At 43.9% G+C, this 25,968-nt stretch overlaps 1 protein-coding gene across 1 annotated transcript in view; it reads left to right on the top strand.

Annotated features, from left to right (window-relative positions):
* The first annotated feature begins 4,228 nt into the window (after positions 1–4,228).
* The window catches only part of LOC147465141 (ATP-dependent Clp protease adapter protein CLPS2, chloroplastic-like), a 71,134-nt gene continuing 49,394 nt past the window's right edge, over positions 4,229–25,968 (top strand). The window contains exons 1-2 of the mRNA XM_086518416.1: positions 4,229–4,530; positions 8,357–8,455. Of these exons, the coding sequence (XP_086374542.1) occupies positions 4,269–4,530; positions 8,357–8,455 (361 nt within the window). The 5' untranslated portion in view covers positions 4,229–4,268. The remainder of the gene's footprint in view (positions 4,531–8,356; positions 8,456–25,968) is intronic.

Raw genomic sequence — 25,968 nt, 5'->3', positions numbered from 1 at the left:
GGCATAACAACCGCTGGAAGAGTCTCTACAATAGGAGCATTTGAAGACTCTAGCACATTGATCTCCTCTAACTTTGCTTTGCCCTTGTTTGAATCATCAGACTTAGAAGTTTCACCGGATTGTTTATCCTTTTTGCTTTGCTGCCATTTCCTGCAATCCTTCTTCACATGCCCTTTTTTATGGCAGTGATAGCACTCGACATTACGCATAGAACCCGAGACTTATTGCGTGAGTCCCCACGTTCCTTGCTTTTGGCACGACTTTGAGTGCGACCCCTCTGTCTATCACTAGCAACATACACATCACCATCCTTCTTGCCTTCGATAAATTTCTTGCGAATCTCCACGGTAAACAGACTCCCAAGGATGTCATTGTACACTAGACCGGTACCAGGTGCTGAGTTGCTAATCGCAGTATAGAACGTATCCCAAGACGAGGGTAAACTGCATAGCAAGAAGATACATTTGATTTCCTCATTGAAGACCAAACCCTGAGTGGTCAACTGAGTGAAAATGATATTGAACTAATTAATGTGAGTAGAAATAGTGCCCTCTTCCTTCATACAAAGGTCAAACAGCTTCTTCATCAAGAAAACCTTATTAGTGGCACTTTTGTTCTCATAACTGGAACACAACTTATCCCATACATCTCTAGCAGTCCTTTCTCCAACTAAAGTAAAGTACATAGATTCGGCCAAATGCAAAGGGAGGGTAGATTTGGCCTTAGCATCAAGTTTCTCCCACTCAACATCTGTATACTCGCCCTCTGGGCGCTCCATGATAGGATCCAACTGGCCTTTTTGTATAAGAACATCTTGAATCTGCTCTTTCCAGATAGCAAAATTCGTTCCATCAAATTTCCGGATATTATAAATATCCTTTTCACCACTAGATGACATGGCTGCAAGCTAAAGATAATATGGCGATAAACACTGGTAATTCTGGAAAAATTCGGCACAGTTTCCCTAGAAAAACTGATAGAATCTCAATCCAAAACTGTCACAAGAGATCAATAACACATAAAAAGTAATGCTCTCAAAGCATAAGACATGCGCATCAACCATCAACTGTGCATAAAAAGTCAAAAGCTGACCCAAGACTACCAACACGGCATCAAATGCACCTAGCCCTCTCTATACATGTCCTATGGCAAGGCCACGAAAAAGGGGTACTCCAACAACCTGTATCACTGAAAGGATCTCAATATTCAAGAATCCCGCAGCTCAAGAAAATCTCACGCTATCGACCCTCACAAAAGGTTATGCAGACAAGAAACCAGCCCACAAGTCTCAGAAAGGGCCTCCGAACCGAGTCTCAGAAACTGTCGGGATTGCCAGAAACAAGCCAAATCGGCTCCACAAAAGGTACAAATGGCAGTTTTTGCAACTCAACCTACATCCACTGTCAACAATACTGCAAGGTGCAGTATATGCGCTCAAACAGGCGCCAAACAAAATATGTAAGCAGTAGACAAATCCCTGCGGGGAGTAAAACCGCTCTCAAAAGAGCTCAAGCACTATCAAAAGTGCCAAAACAATGCATATCCGCATCAAATACTCCCACTGAAATCTGTGCTGATGCTAAACATTTCAACCTATAAGAAACCTGGATGCCCTGTATGTATGCAATAACCTGTGAGGAGATGGATGCCTGAAAAACCCGAGACAATGTCGATGCCGAAAAGTGCTCCTAATCAGCCCATAAACACCATCTCAATAGCACATAATAGCCATAAAGCGGCTATATACCATCCCAAAATAGTCTCTGAACAACCTACACCTATGTCCTGTACCTGTAGTTGTAGCTGTAGCCAAAAGTGAGTTGAAAAATACAACTCCTGAAGTGTAGCTTGGATGAAGCTTTCGACTGCTCGAACAACTTCGAAAGGGGGCTAAAACCTCAGGACACCTAATGGAAACGCTCTTGGAATGCTGAATTTGCCGATGCCAAAATCGAAAACCTGTTTGCACTTTTAAAAGTGCGTGCGTGCGGACGTGAAGATGGCAAGCACAAACCCTGGTCTGATACCAGTTGAAGGTGCCACGGGAAGCGTGTGCGAGTGCGAGTGCAAGTGCGAGAGCAGAGAGAGAGAGAGAGAGACCTGCTTTGGGTGGAGCCCACATCAACGTTATCCTGTTTGCAGCTCCTTATACTGTTATGTTAAAGAATAAGTGTATAATGGTCATGTTAGTAGACGGGTTAGTAGTAAGTGGGATGTCCGGCCAGTTGGCCTGAATCCCAACGGTTGCTACTTTTTCGCTACATCTCCGCTCTAGTAACTATTATAGTAGACAAGATCCTTGGTTTTTTAATCCAAGAAGAGAATTTTTCTATTGCCATACTGTTATGATTGCTCATAGCCTCTCTGCCTCTCTTTGTAGGGATTCTTAGCTCTAACAGATTGGAGTCCTTGAGAGTATGGCCTTAGACCAGCCCTTTCGAATTATTTTAAGGCTACTAGGCCATAAAGTTCTTAACTTTTAAAAACTAACATGCATCATAGAAGCACTCACCATATGAATCTCCTTGTTTGTAGTTAAAATATAAAGCCCTTTTGGGGGGAGAACAACCTCATCGATCCAACGCTTTATACAATGTCAATATTTTAATGCTTTGTTTTTATCAATATTTGTGTTTTGGTACAAATGAGCATGCAATGGTTGTTATAAATGGATTATTTGAAATCGAAAACAGTACTAGGTTTCACACTCTGAATGCTCTCAAGATAAATAAGCCTGGTTGAGCTTTCTGCTTGAAATCGATCATTTTTTATTTCCAACATAGGCATGTATACTTCAAGAAACAATTATAGAAGAGTATATGTGCATCCACACAAGTAGCATTAAGCATGATTCCTTGTTTGTACATGGAACGCATAACAAACATGAAGAGAGTCAACACATGAGCAACCTGAATACCGAGTTTATGTAGACAAATTTGTGATCATTCATCAAACCATACAAGATCATCTTTATTACCATCCAAATGATATGACATGCACCTATAAATATGTTGTAGAAAACATGTATGTTACATGTATCAAAGAATGTTCAATTAGCCATTTTTATGCATTGTTTATCGAGCATGTGCACGCACAGAGAGAGAGAGAGAGAGAGAGAGAGAGAGAGAGAGAGAGAGAGAGAGAGAGAGAGAGAGAGAGAGAGAGAGAGTCTTGCTCTTATAGAAAATCCTTTGAAGAGAGAAGAAGAAACCTTGACGACTATGGTGAAGAAGGTTGCCATGAAGGTCCTTGCAGGTTGCAAAAGACTTTCAAAGACATTGTAACTTGCATGTTACAGGCAACATAAGAAGCTCATCCTTCTTCATGATACAATAATTGGGCCACTCCATGAGCGCAAAAAGCTTAAGCACAAGTACCTTGGGCCTTGATGAATTGACAAAAACTACATGTTGCATGGCCAAACAACATACACGTAAAGGAAAAGAGTACCAAGAAGAGAACAATCAAGAAAATCTTTCAATCTGAATTGTTTTTACTCTAGAAACAATGATTACATACACATTACAAAAGTGTTGAGCAAATTGGAGTTCAAAGGGGTAGTGAGACACAACATAGATTTGTTCCTTACAGGTCAACAAAAAGTGATAGGCCAAATGTCAAATATTTCAAAATAAGAATGATAATTCCAATGGACCGTGAAAACAAGAGCAACATATTTTCCCTTTTGTTCTAAAGGGCAACCTAGATACTGAATGCCACACCCCTCTCTAGGAGGGTGTGCCATTAGTAGGAGGGGGTCTACAACACTGTTCGGGAAAAATCAATTTCACAAACATACAAAACTCCCTTTGGGGTAGATTCAAAGAGGAAATTTTTCAAAATTGTCGGTATTTTTTACAATTATACTCTATTTTCTTAGATTTTTCATGCGGATTTTCTCCTTCTTCCCCTCCCTTCAAGTGGTTGCTTTGATTTTTCATTCGGCTCAAGGCTAAGCTAAGGCAAACTTTTCCAAAACACTGGTCTACAATCCCTCTCTAGGAGAGATCTTGCATTGATACGAGAGATTGCGATCGGATGAGATGGTCACACTGATCGCAAATAAACTATCGAAAATGTCGCGAATACGAAGCGCCATGTGTTTACAGGGGAAGCAGTGGGGCAATATTGTAGATCCTGAATTGAGTTGAGATGTGCCATTTTCGGGAACACGAGGAAAGGGCTGCTGTGACAAATAATTGGTGGATGTAATGATACCTATTTAAGGAGAGAGTGAACGTGCATGCTCCTCTTTTGCTCTCACAGCAATGGCTTTGATGAAAATTAGTAGCACCACTTGCTACGTAGCGCCCTTCACGACCTCACCACCCCTTCCTCAGAGTGAGAGGTGCGCGCGCAGGATTTCCCTTCCTGCTTCCCCACTTTTCTCTCATCAACAGAGCAATGGAGCCTCCTCTTGTAGAACCAGTTTGGTGCAGGCCCGCCTGGGGAGAACAGGTGGAGCTGGAGTCTTGGAAAGACCTGGCCTTGATCAATCTCAAACTGGTCAAGAACCAAGCGTGGAAGAAGGTAGAGAGAGAGAGAGAGAGAGAGAGAGAGAGAGAGAGAGAGAGAGAGAGGTGTTTCTGTCCACCTGTAAATTTCCTGCATTCTTATTCAGATTCATTTTGCCAACCTATTTGGATAAGTGCATTGCTGCAATGTTAGCAATGGAGTTGTGACAGTGATGCATGTCCTGGCTTGCTTGTGTCGTGTGCAAAATTTGCAGCGAGCCTATTGGCACGATCCTGATGGCTGTAAATGGAGGGGAAGTCATTTTGTCTTGCATTGCGATCACATGATTGGGGTTGCCAAAATGTGGCGAGACTTTGTGATGTCGATTACATAAAGGGAACAATGGCAGCACCTTGGGCTGTATATGCTTTTATCATCTAATCTTAATGTTCAAGGATTGATATGGTTAGTCTTCGCAAGAATAGGTGGACTAAATCAAAGAGGTGTATTCTCTCCCTTAAGCATTTCAAATGTTTCGAAACGTCTCTTGAATGTCTCAAAGGTGAATGTTTTCTTGTTCGCGTTACTGTGATCGAAATTTTCAACTTCAAAGTGAGTTTTCAATCTGCTAGTCTTTTTTGGTTGATTTGTGTGTACACGTGCGATGAGTGTAAAGCCATATTTATGGCTTGACACAGAATTTTTTTAATAATTGACGTTCCATAAACTAGTGAAACTATTTCAAAACTCGTTTTATATGAAATGTTTCAAAACTTCATGGTTACAATGATGAGGACGTGGTTGGTGTAAGCATTATGAGAGCTGGAATCGGACAAGCATTTTGTCTTTAGCAGCCACACAATTTGTTGCTGGTTGAGGCCACAACAAATAAACAAGTGTTGAACAGGGAGGAATCTAGGATCTGCCGATGGGCTGAGAATGAGAAAGTCACCACTTTTCGTTTTTGATTTACTTAAATGAATTTTCTCTTGCTAGAATTGGCCATTCTAGTGAGAGAAAATGCCAATTATGTACAAAGGGCAAAGGAATGTGTTTGTGAACTAAAGAGTTTCAAAATTTGAATACATTCTTCACAAGTGCCAACGGAATTCGATAAGGATTCAATCGGGATCTTATGGGGCGAAGATGGGATATTAACGAGTCCAAAAGAGTCCAAAACAGATCCCGAAAGCCTCCGAAAGTAAAAAAGATAATCAAAAGGTGGGAATGAGAGCCAAGGTGTTATCATCCACATTTACCAATCTAAAGCTATGTGGAGATAAGGGATGTGGTCCACAAGCCTCCCATGCAAAAGATAAGGTGAGAGGAGTGGCTCTTAAAAATAGAAAACTGCTTTTTCAGAACTTAGAATGAGTACTTTTGAAATAACTCAGAAAAAAGCGTTTTCATGAAAAGGGCCCGTGCTGCTTATTGGAAACGCCGAGATGAACAACTTTGTAGTTCATAGTTTTTTCATTTGAGGATCGCAAGAGAGAGTTTTTTGTGTTTTTTTGCAGGGCTCATCATCTCCTCAAGGCTCATCCTCAGCCAAAAGAAGCTCTCCATGCTCTCCTCAAGGCTCATCATCTCCTCTCTCTCTCTCTCTCTCTCTCACACACACACACACACACACAGGTCTCTATAGCTATGGTTGCTCAAGTTTATACTATTTAACTATGCAGGTTACTACTTCTTAATGCTTACATATCTTCTTTCCAACCTGATTCTTGCTTAATCTCTACAGATCTTATCACCTGCGAGGTTTTTAAACTTTAGGGCTTTGGGATTGGTTCAACAAGGTGTTTTAGGTGAAAATTATAATGGCAGACTCTGCCAAATTTTAGAGCTTTCATCTCTTCAATTTGTGCAGACAAAGGTGCGATTAGTCAGTTGTATTGATCAAAAGCTTTTCTGAAGAAAAAGAATTTATTAATACAAAGTCCTTTCGGAGGGGGGTTCGGCTCCAAAAAGTCCGGCCCTCTCTTACAGTTTCAGTACATGTGTGTTATGCGTGATCGAATCTAGTTCATGCATGCTCTGCAATTGTCATGCTTGAATATGCTCAATGTTACACCATTGATCGATTACTCTAGTTAATCTATAATTTCCGCTGCACCTTAGTCCCAATTCTCTGACATGCTGCTCCAAATCAGCCAACAATGTAGTGCTAATGGGATGGCCTGTGTATCCTTTCAATAGACGATAGGAGGGGCTAGAAATGATCCTTAGGATGGGCGACCAGCCAACGGTAGGGGGTCCAGGCTATGGAAGCCAAGTTGCAGGTGGAGAGTAGAGGCAATAGGTAGCTGGGGTTGACGAGGCTGCTGAACAATGTTAGAGAATGCAGATGAAGTGCCCCTACTCCCAAAATGCTAGAGTGCCTCCAAGTCTCCACTTATTGCTAACATTGCTCCAAGGTCTCTTTTTTAACAAGTACTTGATATAATTGCCTCTATATCAGTCCTCTTTGACGTGTCAAACTCCGAGATGTGTGCACCTTTCTATCAATCCATAATGAATACATATCTCTCGAGTACCTCAACGGAGTGGCATGGCATGAGACTAGAGACATGACTTGGACCCATCCTAGGCTACATGTTAATGCTGCTAGATGCCCACCAATTTGTAGTGACACTCATCAACTCCTTGTACAAATCATCTATGTATAGAGGGTTTTCAATTTGCAAACCTAATTTGATGGACTTATAAGGACATGCAGCTCTTGTGAACATGCTCACGAAGGCACCAGTATGAAATTCCCTAGGCTGTAGTATCTACTAAATACCTTGGTCTTGAAGTGGGAGCATTGGTACATGACACACAGAGCCATTGTGCACACAGACACACCCCTCACATAGGCATGTCTATTACGCATCCAAGGCATGCATGAGGGTCACCGTCCTAAGCAAGAGGGGTGCTGACCTAGATGGGTGGCAAACCCACAAACAAGGCCACTTTGCTAGGGTGCGTGAACACACTCTCAATCACATAGGCATGCCTATAGCACATCCGAGGAGGAAATGATGAGTTGTTCTTGGTTTGAAGTTTTGTGCAAGGGTAACAGTCTTAGGCTTATGAATAAATTTCAGCAATGAAGTTATTCGAGTCTCGGTAATAGAGGATTTTAGAGGAGTTCACATATCAAAGTAATGAAACTTTGTCTGTTTTTTGTTGAATGAAGAGTTTTACTTTCTCTATGTAGTCAGTTAGTGGTCCCTTGTGATGAATACGCATTGATCATATGAAATATTATCGATCATCAACACACTACTGGCCATGGAATCAGATAAGAATTCAATTTAAGTAAACTTGCACCTATGCATGCGGATTGTTGTGAAAGGGAATCTTGTTGTTCATAATTTGCCCTTTTGTCTAAAGTCCTTGGTAAGAATGACTTTAAAGTAAGGCTTGTGCAAATGAATGAGGAATTCCATTGAGATGAGCTGTTACTTTCATTAGGTATATGCAGGGTCTCTTGATTGTGTTCAGAGAGGCAATTTTTTCTCAGGATTTAGAACTTCAGATCTTTCTGCCTTTATGAAGAACAGACGGGTCTGCTGTAGTGGCTATTTAATAGTCGTTTGTTCCATCACATAAGCATTTTATAGGTCTATTTGTTTGTTCTATGAATTCATTTGTTTGAGTTTTTGTTCTATCGCCATAGCTGTTCTTTTGAACTTGGAAATCAGTGATGCAATATTTTTTCTCTATTTTCTTAATCTGTTATTTTTCCTGTGACCTTTGGTAAGATGTACTTTTGGGAAATTATCCTTGGCTAACTCGTGATGGGTAGCCAACATCAAGTTCAATGTAAATAAGGCAATTGATTTATCAATAAGTGGCAAATGGCCAAGTCTTACTAAATGACACTTTCTTTGTGTATTTCTTTTTTTTATCGTAGGAGGGGAAATGGGGAAACTGTCACAAAGACGCATCTCTGGAGGAGGAGATCGTTATCGGGTTCTACTCCTAGACCATGAGAAGCATACTGAAGGACGAGGTTGGATGTGATCTTTTGTTGGTAGCTTTTGGTTGTTTAGAATGAAATTTAGTCCTTTATGCTTCAAGTGTTGGTGGTGTGTATTGTGAGAGTTTTTGTCGTCCATGCGTGAAAAAATGCTGCACAATTTTATATTAATGAGGCATTTAGCTATTGGATCATCACTCCCTTCGATTGGTTTTGGCTTTCGTTACATCAAATAAAGCAATAAAAGGTCTTATTCAGTGAAACGATTAAAAGGGTACACCCTTAGGGTTCCTAGGCATTCTATAGTGCCATCTTTGCCATGGAGACAGACTTTCCTGCTTTACCATCTTCACCAGCACCTCTCCCTCTTCCACCTTCTCCCTCTCATGATCCAGCACCACCACCATTTGACTCCACCCACACTCACCACCCCCTACACATGTCGCCCTTGCACCCTCGCCACCTCTTTTGTCTGCTCCACCACCTCTCGATGTTCTGCATTCTTTCACGGATAGTGCTCCGCTAACTTCGCAGTTCTCACGAGTTGAGCACAGCGGCGATTGCTGAGGTCCTTTGTTGATGCGTTTTCTCTTCACCTTTTACTGGTACAGAGACTTGGATCGAGGCCTCCATGAATTTTGTTGCTCACCGTACTTTGTAGGCCATGCATACTTGGTAGGCTGCATTTGTCCATGCCTTGCCATGGAGAAGCTGGCACAAAATATAGGAGTTATTTGGTGGTTACACGCAGAGGGTTGTTATTGTTTACCATTGGATTTTTTTGTGGAGCATATAACACACATTTCTCACACCATGCGAGTATGGTCAGAATTCACAATTGTTGGTACATTGCGCTGCTCTTTAGAGTACTATGGTTCTTGGTATAGGAGTTGTTCGGTGGTTACACACAGAGGGCTGTTATTGTTTACCATTCGAGGTTTGCTGTGAATGGTCCAAGACAGAACTTTCTTCGTAGAGACTTGCACTCTCATGTAGATTGTGATGTGGATTTTCTTCTTATGCAAGAGCACAAGCTATGCTTGGATAACTACCGTAGATGTGGTAAGTTGTTACTTGGGACATCACAGATTTTTGCGGAGACTGCACTTGGACAACATTATCCTAGTAGTGGTGTATGCATTTTTGTGGAATCACATTGGAGGCATTGTGTCTGCGGTCATGGTACGTTGGTACAAGGTAGAGCTATGTGGATTTCTATTGCGATTGATGATTCTTTGGTAGGAGTCATGCGTATCTATGCTCCCACTTCAACTCTTGAGAGGGTTGAGTTTTGGGAGCAAATTGGGGATGTATTGCTTATTGTGGATTCATGGATTGCAGGGGAGATTTCAATAATGTAGAGACTTCTATAGATTGGCGGGTAGCTGTATCAGACTTGGATACTCCAAGTCAAGAATCTACCACGACACCACAAATAATTACTTCAAACAGTTCATAGTTCTCAATTGATTCGACACTGGCCCAGTGGAGTTCCGTGCCTAGAGATATTGGCCCCAAAGACTGGCGCCCCTTTCGCTATTTCTTTTTGTATTAAATGTGTTCAAAGTACAAGAGTGTGGGCAGGCGCTCACACTCAGACTCTACGACCAGATGCTCTGAGTTGTGAGAGGCCTGCTCACATATTTAAAAGTACAAGGGATGCCAAAAGCAGAGCCCCAAAAGTTGGTAAACTCAAAAGCTTAGTAAAATCAAGCAGATTCCATCTTTTTTTTAAAATCTCTCAAGCCATTCTTTGGCAGCAAGCTTTTCAATAAATTAAAGCTCTAACTCTCTCTATCTTTTGCGTTCAATAAAGCATCTTTCAAAGTTTGCATAAGTTTTTTTCCCAGCATAAGCTTTTCCCAGCGCTAACGCAAACTGCAGTGCTTTCCGTACGCTGCTTCCACGTCAGCCTTCAACGTGATTTCCGGTAGTTTGTAGCAAATGTGTGTGTACCAGGGGTGTGTGCGTGTGCGCTGGGCAGCCATGTCACCAGTTTGTGACATACCCCCTCTTGAAAGCATTGTAATCGCCCTCGATTATGCCTGCAAAACAGTCAGAAGCCATAAACTGTCTTAGCAGACACTGACTGTTAGTACCTACGCACTAGGAACACACATCTAGCACATGTACCAATCAACAGTCACATCACAGGACATCACATGACATTCAACATTCATTCGGATCTTAGACCATGATTTATCGGCAATGCAGTTAGCAATCACATCTAGATCCACTCAAGAATCTCACAGATGCCCAATTGACTAACCCCTATTGCAAGCATGTCTATTCGAGATCATTTAGACCAAAATGCTGCAGTCATTTCGTCTATCAATTGCTGCACTTAAAAACAAGTCAAGAACAAATCAATTTCATATTCAGGAATTCCATTTCATAAAGTCATACAGTAGAATACTGTCAGCTCTCAGTATGCCTGAAGCTCAAAGAGACATCAGTGACTCTAGTATTCTAAAAATCAAGGCATCTGTTGACAAAGGAGCGGAGTAATCCCCCTCTTGTGCATCCCACTGCACCATATCTGCGGCCAAGCTGAATTCTGGGTTCCATTTGGAATAGACTATGCTAAACCAAAAGCTTCAATGTAAAGGTTCACAATCTGAGGAGTATCTGCTAGGTCCTCCTCCATCCACTTCGCATCCAATGCATGATAGTTCTTGAATTTAACCAAGAACCGCCTTCTTACTTTACCCTTATTCTTTGTGTCCTTATGTGCCAAAATCTGTCCAGGAACAAGGATCTCCTCGTTTTCCTCCACTTCGCGTTGCTCATCAGGCTCCCCATCATCAGGCACATCACCTTTGAAAGGTTTCAAGAGACTCACATGAAATACATTGTGAATCCTCCAAGTGTCAGGCAATTTCAGTGGGAAGGAGACATCATTGATCTTTTCGGAGATCTGGAAAGGTCCGTAGTATCTCATACTAAGCTTTGGAAAAAGCCTCTCCTTTCCCTTTTTCTTTCTCAGGCGTGCCTTCTCAAAACGTAAGAGCACCCAAGCATCCTCCTTCAATTTCAAATCGCGACGATGGCGATCCGCTGCCTTTTTCTGTCTTTCTTGAGATTTTTGCAAAGCCTCGCGGACTTTGGAAAAAGTTGTATCTAAGTCGCATGTGTATTCATCCGCTTCAAAAATCTTATCTTTCGTGCTTAGGAAGGGTGGAACCTTCGCAACACCTTCAACAATCTCAAATGGCGCCTTCCCCGTCGAAGAGTGTATCGTGTTATTGTAGGCAAATTCCACCAAAGGTAGATACTTTTCCCATTGAGTCTTCTGATCCGAGATATAAGACTTCAATAAATCTAAAACCACTAAATTGGCAATCTCAGATTGCCCGTCAGTTTGCGGGTGGAAAGATGACGAGAACTGCAACCGCGTGCCAATGTTCTCCCAAATTGCCTTCCAAAACAAACTCGTGAATCTGGGGTCCATGTCGATGACAATCGTCTTAGGCATGCCATGTAATCTGAAAATCTGGGCCACAAAAATGCCGTCTTGACTGTATTCTTCACTGGAATGAAATGAGCCTGCTTGCTAAATCTATCAATGGCAATTTAGATACCATCGTGACCACTCTGTGTTCTCGGGAGATCAAAATTCAAATCCATTGCAATACTTTTCCAGGGGCTGTAACAATCCTTGTGCTTTATGCTTGTCAAACTTGACCTTCTAGCATACTAAGCAACTGTACACAAACTCGTCCACATGCTTCTTGAGTCTCGGCCAAAAGAAGTATCTCTCTACGCCTTTCATGGTGGTAGCAATGCCGCGGTGACCCGTAAAAGGCGGAGTGGCATTCAGTCATAACCTTTTCCCTCAACGGCTATGTAACACACAACATGGTTTTCCTCATCAAGTAGCCATCCCGAATGGAATATCCCGCTACTGTTCCCCATCCCGTATCCGTGTGAAAATGTTTGCAAAATTTGGATCTATGGCATACTGGTCGACCATATCCTCGAAGCTCATATGATGTATCGCGGAAATAGCCAGAACCAACGGCTTCTGAGACAAAGCATCTACCACTAAATTCTTCTGTCCCTGAACATGGACAATTTGGAAGTGAAACTGTGACAAGATGTTCGCCCACCGCATCTGCTTTTTTGATAGCTGCTTTTGTGACAAGAAGTAGCGCAAACTCTTATGGTCTGTAAGGACAGTAAAATCCGCTCCGAGTAGGTAGTGCCGCCACTGAGTAAGAGCATGGATAACGCCAAAAGCTCTTTCTCATAATTCTGTGCTGTCAATTCCGGCCTCGAGAACAATCGGCTCTCATAAGCAATGACATGGCCTTCTTGCATTAAGACCGCACCCAGACTACGACCACAAGCATCACAATATACTTCAAAGGACTTCTGCAAGTCCGGCAAAGTCAAAACTAGTCCCATAGTCAATTTCTCTTTCAATGTCTGAAAGACAGTCATCTCTGTGAGTCCCCACGAGAAAGGGACTCCTTTCTGTGTCAAGATATGCAAAGGGGAAGCTGTCACAAAGTGATGACGTGGCTACCGACAACAGAAACCCTAATTTCTGCCAAAAACCCTAAAATTCCTGCAAACCCTAATTTTTGCAAAAAACCCTAATTTCCGGAAATCGCGGAGGTGGATTTTTTTTTTTTTTTGGATATTTTTTTGAGCGACACAAATCCCTGCTTTTTGGCTTTGCAAGGAAATTGGAAGAGAGATAAAGAGAGAATATGCTTTATTTTTACTCTCATTGAGAGAGAGAGAATCTGCTTTTGCTTTCAAGCTTTTGGGGCTCTGCTCTTGGGCATCCCTTGTAACATTTAAATATGCGGTGAGGGCCTCACTTCTCAGAGCATCTGGACGCAGAGTCTGAGAGTGAAACCCTAACCGCTCTTTGTACTCTGACATTGATTTTAATACATAAAGAAATACCGAAAGGGGCGCCAGTCTCAGTTTCTGGGGCCAATATCTCTAGGCACGGAAGTCCGCCGGGCCAATTTAAATCTATTGTGATCTGTGAATTGTTTTGAAGTGGTTATTTGGTGTTGTCGCGATTGATTCTTGACTTGGAGTGTCCAAGTCTGTTTTACACATAGTTACAGGGGACGGAGGGGACGGACCCTAGGGACGGGGGACGCCCGATTCCGGGACGGGGACGGGCGGGGACGGGTGGGCATGGACGGCAAAAGGGCTGCCAGGCCGGAACGCAAGCAAAACGTCCCCGGGACGGAAGGGGACTTTTTTAAAAATTTGAAAAATTGATCATTTCTAGTGGCTAGTTCCTCTCCAATAGCCATATGTTTGAACTTTGAAGCACCCCAATGGCTATAAAAGCCACCTTTGGTCCTCATTTCTCGATGTTTTATAAGCACATTTGCGTCTATATCACTCATGTTATTTGGTCTAATTAGTGTAAATTTGTGGTCAAAGTGATGCTCTATGTGTGTTGCATGTGTGTAGGTCAAAAAATGCCGTTCCGACCCCCGTCCCCGTTTCTTGACTTTTGCCGCCCCGTCCCCGTTCCCGACCCCGACCCGCCGTCCCATGTAACTATGGTTTTACAGTGGTATCAGAGCACGGCCGATTTCTCTTCTACGAGAAATCCGATCCCCAAATTTTTTTTTTCCGCGGCACCTATGGCTTCACGTAAGGATGAGTCGATTCCCTCTGCATCTGGAGATGCGGGCAGTGATCACAACGAAGATTCCAGCAGAGAGTATGGCCCACCTCGGTCTACTCAGGCGGAGCAAAGAGAGATGAAGCGTCGTCAATTGATCGGCGATGCAACAAAGATGATGCTCAGTTTTGCGAAGGATCCGAAATTGGCAAAATATATGAGCGAGTGTCACCAGCGTGTGACTACTATCTATCCTTTTTGTTGATTTCTTTCTTATTATCTATTTACTTTCACTTTTTGGAAACACCCCTCGGGAAATCTAACTGCCCTGCATTGCATAGCTAGTGTGGAACTGTCCAGAGGGAGTCCAGGCCTGAGGGCAAGAGAGCACTAAAGTTGGACAAGGACTATGGTTAGCCAAGTGGGGTCATTGACTAGCCAAACTGGAATCCTTTGTTACAGAGGCTACATTTCAGTTCTGGGTGTGGCTGCAGTGTACAAAGAGGGTCAGATGACCTAGAAAGATACAATGGCAGCATTTCCTAAAATTTAGGGAACTGCTATTTTGGGACCTGAAAATGTGTTTGCGTCATTACCTCCGGAATGACAAGGGGAACATTTTCTTACTCTGCCGTGAAGTCAACTGGGCAACCGGTTGGGAGATTTTTAGGCGGAAACCCCGAAACGGGAAAATGCTTGTAAATGTGCCAAGTGGCACATTCTGGTGCACTTTCCTCATGCAAGAGAAGGTGGGGCTGAATTTGAAGGGAGAAGAGCCTCATTTTCAGATTTTGTCACAGGTTAAGAGCTATGGAGTGCTTGCTTTCCCTCCTATGTACAGTGCGGTGCCAGGAGTGATGCCCTGCACGCTACGCACTGCCCTCTCTCTCCCCTATGGCAGTATGTTATGCCCATCTAGTGGGCTTTTCATTTGACCAATGTACAGTTGTGTGGGTTCATGCGCGATTGCCGAGGCAAGAGCCTCGTGCATAGGTACTAGATTAGCTAGCGGCTAATCCCCCGCAGGTACAGGTGAATTCGAAGAGGTTTCATGCCAGAAATCTCGTCCGATTCAAAGGGCAAGTAGCCCTACAGGTGCGGGAGCTCGAGGACTTGCTACGGATGCGAATGGCACGCGAAACGGAGCCCGAAACAGTAAATTACAGCCTGCTGTGTATTTTTGCAGGTTTAGGGTTTTGGCCCTAAACGGTCCCTAATACCCCCAGGAGGTTCGGGGACGCGAGGGGACTGCTGTATAGGTGATCTGGCGCATTTTCGGGGCAGAAAACAGAGAATTCAGCGTGCTGCAGATTCTCGCCAGGTTCTGTAAAGTGCCCGTATTCGTCGGGAAAGTCAGTCAATGCGTGGGAATACTGACTGTGAAGGGTCCTAGTACAGTTATGTTGCCGAAATCGGGTTGGAACAGTTGAAATTCAGCCGAGCTTGTGCGGGGCAGCTTGTAGGGAACCACAACGTTTATTCCCTCTTTTAAGCAATAAAGAAATACCGAAAGGGGCGCCTAAGTTAGGGGCCAAGGTCTACTCATACAGGTGCAATCTAGTAGCCTGTATCCCTCTCCCCTTTGTTGTGTCTTGAAAGTACAGGTAGAATAGACGACTAATAATGGGTGAAAGCTAAATCAAGGTTTGAAGTAAAGTCTACTGCCCTTTTTGGATTGAACAGGCCGGTTTCAGCGAGACTCCTTTTCAGGAAGTGCATGCGTAGTGGCTGAAAACCACTACACCAACCCTGAAACCCGCTCTCAAGAAACCTTCTGATCACAAACAGTACTCAGAGAAGGAATTACAAGAGGTGGTTGATGCACGGATTGCTCAGCTTTTGACGCACAAAAGAAAGCCAAAAAGTACGGCAAAAAGCAGAAGAAAAGCACTGACTTCCTGGATATTTGGGTTGTCAGTCGACTTTTGACAAGGCAAAGAAACGAAAGAAGCGTGTTCGATTTGAAGGAGTACCCAGTTCTTCTTCTTCTTCTTCTTCTTCTTCTTCTGACAGTTCTTCTAGCTGTTCAGATTCGAGCGACGAAGACAGAAAAGGTAAAAAGCGAAGCAAGAAACAAAGCTTCGGAAAGGGCAAGAAAAAGGCAAAGAAGGCTAAATCTTGCCCAGAGACTGACAGTTCTACTGAGGACTCGTCTACAGACAGCTCAGATTCGGATGACGGAAACTTTTATGCGAACAAGAAGAATTTTTACAAAGCCCATCAGTATGACTTTCTCGAAGATAAAAGCAAGAAAGTCCGAGAGTTGAAGGAAGGTGGCCACTCGATCAAGTTTGATACTTTTTCAGGATACTTAGATGCTTCGAAGGCTTTGTCTTTTATACAACAGTTTGACATCGCTTTCGCGGGAGGACGCTATTCAAAGCACTCCAAGATTCGGAGAGCTGCCTCTTACTTTAAGCGGAATGCTCGTACTTGGTGGTCCGCGCTTCTTTTAAACAAGACTGCGCCAGTTAAATTGCTGAAATTTAAGAAGCTTTTTATTTCTTCTTGGTTGACGCAAGAATATGAACGAGATGTACTAGCTGCTTGGAACCATCTTCGGATGACCAAGAAAGATACAATCAATGCTTACTGCGAAAGATTCTAGAGCTCTTTTCTACCCGCCTCTTCATTCAAGAAGATCTCGTTCAGTGAACAGATTGAGCGGTTTACCTTGGGTCTACCTACAGAGATTCGAGATCACTGCTTGGAACAGAAGTCAGCTTCTATTCAGGAGTTGATGAGTCATGCAAAGCGGGGCTTTGCCATTTACTCTGGCAGTCTGACCTACCCCACATATGAGGCCATGACACAACGAGCCGAACAGACTTCTGGAAATGAAAGTAGAAAGAAAAAGAGCAACCCAGAGAAAAAGGATGCACGCTTACTCTTGAGGAGAGAGCTCGCTTCATCAGAGAGGGGAAGTGCTTTGGATGCGGGGAAAATGGACATATCTCCGCGAAGTGCCCTAAAAAGGCACAGAAAGAACAGAATGATAAAGACGACGACAGGCCTGAGAGTTCGAGAGCAGCTGAGGAACGTGGCAGAAAAGGTAGATAGAAAAGTAGAATTGGTACCACATGGCGTGGGACCTGCACCGAATCTAATGAATGAAAGTACAAACTTTGCCGCTTTTGGGGCAAAGTGAAGGATCAGGAAGCTCTTTTGAAGGAGCCAAGGCCAACTTCTTTTCACTTGGAATTGGCGGCTCGATTTGGAATTACGCCCGACAGACTGACGCCACAGGCAGAGGTAGTTCGACTGGCACCCGGATGGGATGCTGCCATTACACCGAGCATTGGCAAACTTTGTTTGCAATGACAGGGTGTTTAGGGCACGCGAGTGACGTTCTACTCAGGATCCCTTGGTACCACGGGAACTACGCCATTGTTGACTACCGGGCCGAGAAAGCGACTTTGATAAATGAAGGGCTTAGAGATTGTACTTGATGAACTTCAGTTTCTTTACTCATTCTTTTGGGAGAGAACTGAACGATGGATAAAGGTTGAATATGTTTTGACCTGATCAAAAGAACGCCAAGATTTTTCTCCACACTCATGCCGATTGTTTTTCAGAGGGCCTGAAGATCAGACCATTGACCCGATACTTGGAAGCATGCCACCGAACCGGCCACCGAACCATGTGAGCCAAGTACAGAATAAAAAGATTATGAACCTAGCGAAAGACCTCTTGGAAAAAGGTCTTGTCAGCATAGTACTTCACCGTATTGCTCTCCACTGTTGTTGGATTTGAAGAAAGAAGGATCTTGGAGAATGAGCATCGATTATAGCGCTCTCAACAAAATCACCATCAAGAACAGATTTCCGATTCCTAGGATCGATGATATGCTCGACAGGTTACAGGGATCCTCGTGCTTTAGCAGGATTGACTTGAAGAGTGGATATCATCAGATCCGAATCGCGCAGGGAGACGTCTACAAGACAGCCTTTCGGACGACTTTTGGGTTATTTGAGTTTTTTTGGTGATGCCTTTTGGCTTAACCAATGTCCTGCGACATTTAAACCGGATGATGGACATGATTTTTCAAGAGTACAGGCTATTTGTTGGCACTTTCTTTGATGATACCATTGTTTTCTCCAAGAATGAAGCAGAACACAGAGATCATATGCTTCAGAGCTACATTTTTTTTGGGACACTTTTTCTCAACAACACGAGTGCAAATGGATCCGGCCAAGATAGACACTATCTGTGATTGGTCCGATTTGAAGAATGTCCATGAAGTTGAAAGCTTCTTGGGACTGTGTTCGTACTATAGACGGTTCATTCGAAAGTTTGCAGAGGTTGCTTCCCTTTTGCATATTCTTGATACAGAAAGGAGTCCCTTTCTCGTGGTGATCCACAGAGGTGACTGCCTTTCAGACATTGAAAGAGAAGTTGACTATAGGACCAGATTTGACTTTGTCGGACTTGCAGAAGTCATTTGAAGTATTTTGTGATGCTTGTGGTCGTAGTCTGGGTGCAGTCTTAATGCAAGAAGGCCATGTCATTGCTTACGAGAGCCGATTGTTCTCTAGGCCGGAAATGACAACACAAATTTATAAGAAAGATACAGATTTTGCAGATTTATTTTCACACGGATACGGGATGGGGAGACAGTAGCCGGATACTTCCTTCGGGAAGGCTACTTGATGGGAAAAACCATGTTGTGCGTTACACAGCCGTTGAGGGAAAAAGTTATGACTGAATGCCACTGTCCACCTTTTACGGGTCACCGCGGCATTGCTACCACCATGAAGGGGGTAGAGAGATACTTCTTTTGGCCGAAACTCAAAAAGGATGTGGAAGAGTTTGTGCACAGTTGCTTAGTATGCCAGAAGGTCATGTTTGACAGGCATAAGGCAGAGGGATTGTTACAGCCTTTACCCATATCCACCCGCCCTTGGGAAAGTATTGCAATGGATTTCATTTTTGATCTCCCAAGAACACAGAATGATCACGATGATTTTCCGATTACATGGCACGTCTGAGACGATTGTCTCCGACAGAGACCCCAGATTTATGAGTTTGTTTTGGAAGGCAATTTGCCAGAAACCCTAAAATTCATGCAAACCTAATTTCTGCTAATTTCCGGAAATCGCAGAGGTGGATTTTTTTTTTGGTTTTTTTTTTAGCGACGCAAATCCCTGCTTTTTGGCTTTGCAAGGAAATTGGAAGAGAGATAAAGAGAGAATATGCTTTATTTTTACTCTCATTGAGAGAGAGAGAGAATCTGCTTTTGCTTTCAAGCTTTTGGGGCTCTGCTTTTGGGCATCCCTTGTAACATTTAAATATGCGGTGAGGGCCTCACTTCTCAGAGCATCTGGACGCAGAGTCTGAGAGTGAAACCCTAACCGCTCTTTGTACTCTGACATTGATTTTAATACATAAAGAAATACCGAAAGGGGCGCCAGTCTTTGGGGCCAATATCTCTAGGCACGGAACTCCGCCGGGCCAGTGTAAATCTATTGTGATCTGTGAATTGTTTTGAAGTGGTTATTTGGTGTTGTCGCGATTGATTCTTGACTTGGAGTGTCCAAGTTTGTTATAGAAGCAACCTCTGCAAACCATAGTAACAGGGAATGGCCGTTTGCAGATCTTCGTTCCCCGTTCCCATTCTAAGTTCCCGTTCCGAATCCCCGTTTCGTGTTTCAAATGTGAGTACCTGTAACAGGGAATGGCATTTTGTGGCAGTTGCCGTTCCGCGTTCCCCGTTCCGGTTTCCCATTCCTGGTAACTATGCTGCAAACTTTTGAATGAACCGCCTATAGTACGAACACAGTCCCAAGAAGCTTCGAACTTCATGGACATTCTTCAAATCGGGCCAATTACGTATAGTCTCTATCTTGGCCGGATCCATTTGCACTCTTGCTCTGCTGACACAATGTGTCCCAAAAAGTGTATCTGTGGTAGGAAAAATTCACTTTTCTTCGCATTAATCACTAACTTGTGATCTCGTAATGCCTGAAAGATCTGAAGCAGATGATCTCTATGTTCTACCTCATTCTTAAAGAAAACAATGATATCGTCAAAGAAAGTGCCAACAAATAGCCTGTACTCTCGAACAGTCCTGTCCATCATCCGGTTCAATGTCGCAGGAGCATTGGTTAAGCCAAAAGGCATCACCAAAAACTCAAATAACCCAAATGTCGTCCGAAAGGCTGTCTTGTAGACGTCTCCCGACGCGATTCGGATCTGATGATATCCACTCTTCAAATCAATCCTGCTAAAACATGAGGATCCCTGTAATCTGTCGAGTATATCATCGATCCTAGGAATCAGAAATCTGTTCTTGATGGTGATTTTGTTGAGAGCTCTATAATCGATGTACATTCTCCAAGATCCGTCTTTCTTCAAAACCAACAACACTAGAGAGCAATACGGTGAAGTACTAGGCTGGACAAGACCCATTTCCAAGAGGTCTTTCACTTGGTTCATAATCTCTTCGTTTTGTGCTCTGCTCACATGGTAAGGTGGCCTGTTCGGTGGCGTGCTTCCAGGAATCAGATCAATAGTATGATCTTCGGGACGAGCGGGTGTAACTCTCCTGGCAGGCCCTTTTAGAAGCAATCGGCATGAGAGTGGAGAAAATCTTGGCATTCTTTATCAAGTTCAGACATATTTGTGCTATCCTCATCACTCAACTCTTTCATAAAGATCGAGTAAACAAACAGACTGGATTTCATTAACTTTGAAATGGCCAAAGCCGATACAATAGGGACAGACTCGCCTTTAAGTTTAATGTCAAGTACAATGGTTCTGCCCTTCTCTGTAGTCAATGTCGCTTTCCTCGCTTGATAATCGACCACGGCGTTGTTCTTGTGGTACCAGGGAATTCCCAAGAGAACATCAACCTTCCAAAGGCATTATGTAAAAGTCCTCATGCCCCAAATACCCCTGACAATGCAACTGAAGTTTGCCAATGACAGGTGTAATGGCTATGTCCCTGTCGGGTTTTGCTAGAACTGCCTCCGCAAGTGGTCCCATCTGATCGGGAGTGATCTCGAGCCGCCCCGCCAATTCTGGTGAAATGAAGTTGGCCTTGGCTCCTCCATCAAAGAAGATCAGGGCTTCTTGGTCTTTCACTTTGCCCCAAGCTCGGCAAAGTTCTGTACTCTCGTCCATTGTGCTGGGATCGGTACCCACGCAATATGGAACCAGTCCTATTTTCATCTTGCCTTTTCTTCCACGTTCCTCACTTGCTCTCGAACTCTCAGGCCTTTCGTCGTCCTTGTCATTCTGTCCTTTCTGTGCCTTTGTAGGGCACTTCGCGGCGATATCTTTAGTTTCCCCGCATCCAAAGCACTTCCCTTCCCTGATGAAGCGAGCTTTCTCCTGGGGAGTAAGCTTGGGTCGTGTATCCTTCTTTTCTGGGTTGCAAGTGAAAGACCTCTTGGAAAAGGGTCTTGTCCACCGTAGTACTTCAGCGTATTGCTCTCCAGTGTTGTTGGTTTTGAAGAAAGACGGATCTTGGAGAATGTGCATCGATTATAGAGCTCTCAGCAAAATCACCATCAAGAACAGATTTCCGATTCCTAGGATCGATGATATACTCGACAGATTACAGGGATCCTCGTGTTTTAACAGGATTGATTTGAAGAGTGGATATCATCAGATCCGAATCGCGTTGGGAGACGTCTACAAGACAGCCTTTCGGACGAATTTGGGTTATTTGAGTTTTTGGTGATGCCTTTTGGCTTAACCAATGCTCCTGCGACATTTAACCAGATGATGGACAGGATTTTTCGAGAGTACAAGCTATTTGTTGGCACTTTCTTTGACGATACCATTGTTTTCTCCAAGAATGAGGCAGAACATAGAGATCATCTGCTCAGGTCTTTCAGGCATTACGAGATCACAAGTTAGTGATTAATGCAAAGAAAAGTGATTTTTTAAAAACGAGAGATACACTTTTTGGGACAGTCTGGACTATCTATAGACGAGTTCTCTGTAGAACTGTCACTCACTGGGCGAGATTTAGACATTTTTGTCTTTTTCTTGCCCTTTCCGAAGCGTTGCTTCTTGCTTCGCTTTTTGCCTTTTCGGTCTTCTTCGCTCGAGTCAGATGAGCTAGAAGAACTATCAGAAGAAGAAGAAGAACTGGGTACTCCTTCAAATCGAACACGATTCTTCTGTTTCTTTGCCCTTTCAAATGTCGACTGACAACCCAAATAGCCCGGGAAGTCAGTGCCTTTCTTCTACCTTTTGCCGTGCTTTTTAGCTTTGTTTTGCACGTCAAAAAGTTGAGCAATTCGTGCATCAACCACCTCTTCTAATTCCTTCTCTGTATACTTCTTGGGAGTAGGAGGTTTCTTGAGAGCGGGTTTTGGGGGTGGTGTTGTGGTTTTCTACCACTGCGCGTGCACCTCCTCCAAAGAGGTCTTGCTCATGTATTTTGCCATTTTTGGGTCCTTGGCAAAATTAAGCATCATCTTTGTTGCGTCGCCGATCAATCATTGATGCTCCATCTCACGACACTCCACCTGAGTAGGCCGAGGCAGGCCATACTCCTTGCCTGAATCTTCGTTGTGATCCCTTCCCACATCTCCGGATGCAGAGGGAGTAGACTGATCTTTTGCCTGAAGCCATAGGTGCCGTGGGAAAAAAAAAATTGGGATCGGATTTCCCGTAGAAGAGAAATCGGCCGTGCTTTGGTACCAGTGTAACAGACTTGGACATTCCAAGTCGAGAATCTATCAGACACCACAAATAATCACTTCAAACTGTTCACAGTTCTCAATTGATTCGACACTAGCCCGGCGGAGTTCCGTGCCTAGAGATATTGGCCCCAAAGACTGGCGCCCCTTTCCGTATTTCTTTTTGTATTAATCTGTGTTCAAAGTACAAGAGTGCGGGCAGGCGCTCACACTCAGACTCTGCGTCCAGATGCTCTGAGTTGTGAGAGGCCTGCTCACATATTTAAAAGTACAAGGGATGCCAAAAGCAGAGCCCCAAAAGCTGGTAAACTCAAAAGCTTAGTAAAATAAAGCAGATTCCATCTTTTTTTTCATCTCTCAAGCCATTCTTTGGCAGCAAGCTTTTTAATAAGTTAAAGCTCTAACTCTCTCTATCTCTTGCGTTCATTAAAGCATCTTTCAAAGTTTGCGTAAGTTTTTTCCCCAGCGTAAGCTTTTCCCAGCGCTAACGCAAACTGCAGTGCTTTCTGTACGCTGCTGCCACGTCAGCCTTCAGTGTGATTTCCGACAGTCTGCAGCAGATGTGTGTGTACTACCCGAAACGTGTCTTGAGCATCTTTCTCGTGGCGAAATAGAAGGTAAAGTAGGCAACAGCTACTGTCACAAACTGGTGACGTGGCTGTCCAGTGCACACACACCAGCATTTGAGAAGCTTATCATAGAGCTGGTTGGGGTTTTTTGGAGGGCACTATGCAGAGGATGCCTTTCAGTGAGTTGTATTATTACATTGTACGACCTCCTATGTTGTCACGATTAGAGCCACATAAGGTGGAGATTTCATCTGTCTCACTTTGTCTGGCAGGGATGCCCCTTGTGTAACAGGCTTGGACACCCAAGCAAGAAATCAGTAGCAACACACGATCGGAAACGACAACAACTAAACTTGAAGAGAGAGAGAGAGAGAGAGAGAGAGAGAGAGAGAGAGAGAGAGAGAGAGAGATTGAATTATCGTCCACGCAGGTCAGATATGACCTGTGGGACCAAATGAAAACATTACATCCACTTCTTCTAGTGAGGGCAATCGATACATATCAGTTAAGGACTGAGAGTCCATTGAAAGAAAAGAACAAAACCGAAGGGGGGTCTTGTGAGCAGAGATCCGGCTTAGGAGTTCGAAACTCCTAGATGATGGCCTTCCCTCCACGGTATACTACCCACTTGCCTTTGGCTCGTGATGCACGCACTTTTTTTAGCTCTTCACCTTTGCGCTTGACTTGTGTCGAGGTGAGTTCTTCGGCAATTCAAAATCCAGTGTCTTTGAGAAGCCGCGATTTTTTGAGTAATCGAAGCCGTTCCTCCTTGTCTTTGAGCTTTAGAATGTCATGTCCACTTGGTGTTGTACTTGTTGAAAATACACTCTACCGCATCGTAGTCTTGGTCGTCATTCTCTCGCTCCGTGTTGGAGGTGGGTTTGGTGGGAACATCCTCTAACCCAAACCCTCTGAACAGTGAAAAGAACTGGCGAGTCTGGAGGTTGGCCGTCACTGCAGAGGACTGGCAAGATCGTAGCTCGTGGCTGTCGAGGGCCAATCGTCACTGCGGAGAGGACAGGCGAGGTGGGTCCTGAGCTTTTGTTAACGCAGCTGCTGGGCTTGCCAAGCTAACCGTGCAACTATGCCTCGCTAGGGTAGGGGCAAGGGCTACAGGCTTAACTCCCTCCCCCATGAATAGCCCCTCCCCTAAGAGGACCTGGACGGCTTAGGGCAGAGAGGGCTTAGAGAGAGAGAGAGAGAGAGAGAGAGAGAGAGAGAGAGAGAGAGAGAGAGATGAAATGTTTTATTAAGCGTCTTCAAAAGGCCAAAATGACCTATGCGACCAAAGTGATACAATCCTTGTGGATCTAATCCAATGTCTGGGTACAAAAAAAAAATGAAGTGAAGTGAAAAACTAAAACTAAAAGACTCAAATTGTCAGTCTGAAAAAAAACTAAAACTAAAAGACTCAATTTGTCAGCCTGAAAAACATCATCATCATCATCCATGCCCGAGGATGCCTGGCATCAGGCATTGTCCGAGAAAGTATTGCATCGGTTGCTGAAGAGCTTCGTCAATGTTCGCCTCTATAAATAATGGTACTGGGCGTCTCCCATGTCGTGCTAGAATAGTCCTGATTCTCTGGTGGAGCCTCCGTCGATGTCGTGGTCACCCTCGTAGACATGGGCGTCTAGCTCTTTGAAGCTCAATGGCTTTGTCCACTAGTATACCTCTGGTAGAAGTGGGCTGTGAAGTCTACTGCGAAGCATGCTCATCGGGCTGTTCAGTCCCTGCTCTAAAGAAGTCAGTGATCTCCGTCTGTGAATGTCTCTCACTATCTGGTCTCCTCAAGAGACTTTCCCTGTGTCTGCACAGCTCTAGCAAAAACAACCCGAGGCATCTTCGATCCTGATATCTCATGACTCTAGCCAACAGTCCAAAGCCCTCTCTGAATAGACAGTGAAAGCGGCCTCGTATCTCGTAGTATACTGGACAATGACAAATGTGATGTAAATCTGTCTCTGGCTCTATATGAAATAACTGGCATATCCTGGCTTCTGCTGGTACTCTCCTAATTCTGCCAGTCTCAATCTTTAACTGATGCGATGATGTGCACATCTGACCAATAGCACATCGTATCCCATAGGATAAATGAGTGTCCATACAGACTGGTCTAATCACATATCAATCCTTTGTTAGTTGGAGGAGATGCTCTCTATAGAAAGCCATCTTCGTGCCCAACTCTTGTACCGGCTGTATCCATGTGCTTCTAGTATCTAGTTGAATCATATCCTGACGTATAAATTTAGTGGTCTCCATCCGTGTGAGAGAAAGGGAGGGTGCATCCAAGGAGTACTGGAATGGAGGCAGTCTATCCATGCTGAGGCCGTGTGACTGAAACCATGATGTCATGTGCCCATACCAACATGCTGTGTCCCCTTGTAGCGCTAGTTGTTGGGATGACTCAGAGTGCTAGCCGAGCATATCTGTCTCTGGGAGGTCCCATAAATTATGCATGAAGGAAACTAATTTAGTAAGGGCCTCAACTACGAGAGGAGAGACAGCTAGCTCAGCCCGAAGAATCTCATGTGGCATTGAGGCCTTAACCAGAATCATCCGAGAGATCGTAGAGACTAGAGGCCTCTCCATACATCTCCATCCATCAGTGCTACCAGATCTGCCCTTGTGGTCCACTGAGGGTCCCCAAATCTGAACCCCATTGAGCATAGTTGAAGCCACTAGAGTGTCAAAAAGCCGTAGCTTTGTTCGAGGTTCCTG

This window comes from Adiantum capillus-veneris, chromosome 1 (genome assembly GCF_014529385.1).
Source record: "Adiantum capillus-veneris isolate H3 chromosome 1, ASM1452938v2, whole genome shotgun sequence".
NCBI classification, from domain to species: domain Eukaryota; kingdom Viridiplantae; phylum Streptophyta; class Polypodiopsida; order Polypodiales; family Pteridaceae; genus Adiantum; species Adiantum capillus-veneris.
The sequence above is the reverse complement of the archived record's forward strand: the minus strand, read 5'-3'. Positions and strand labels throughout refer to the sequence as shown.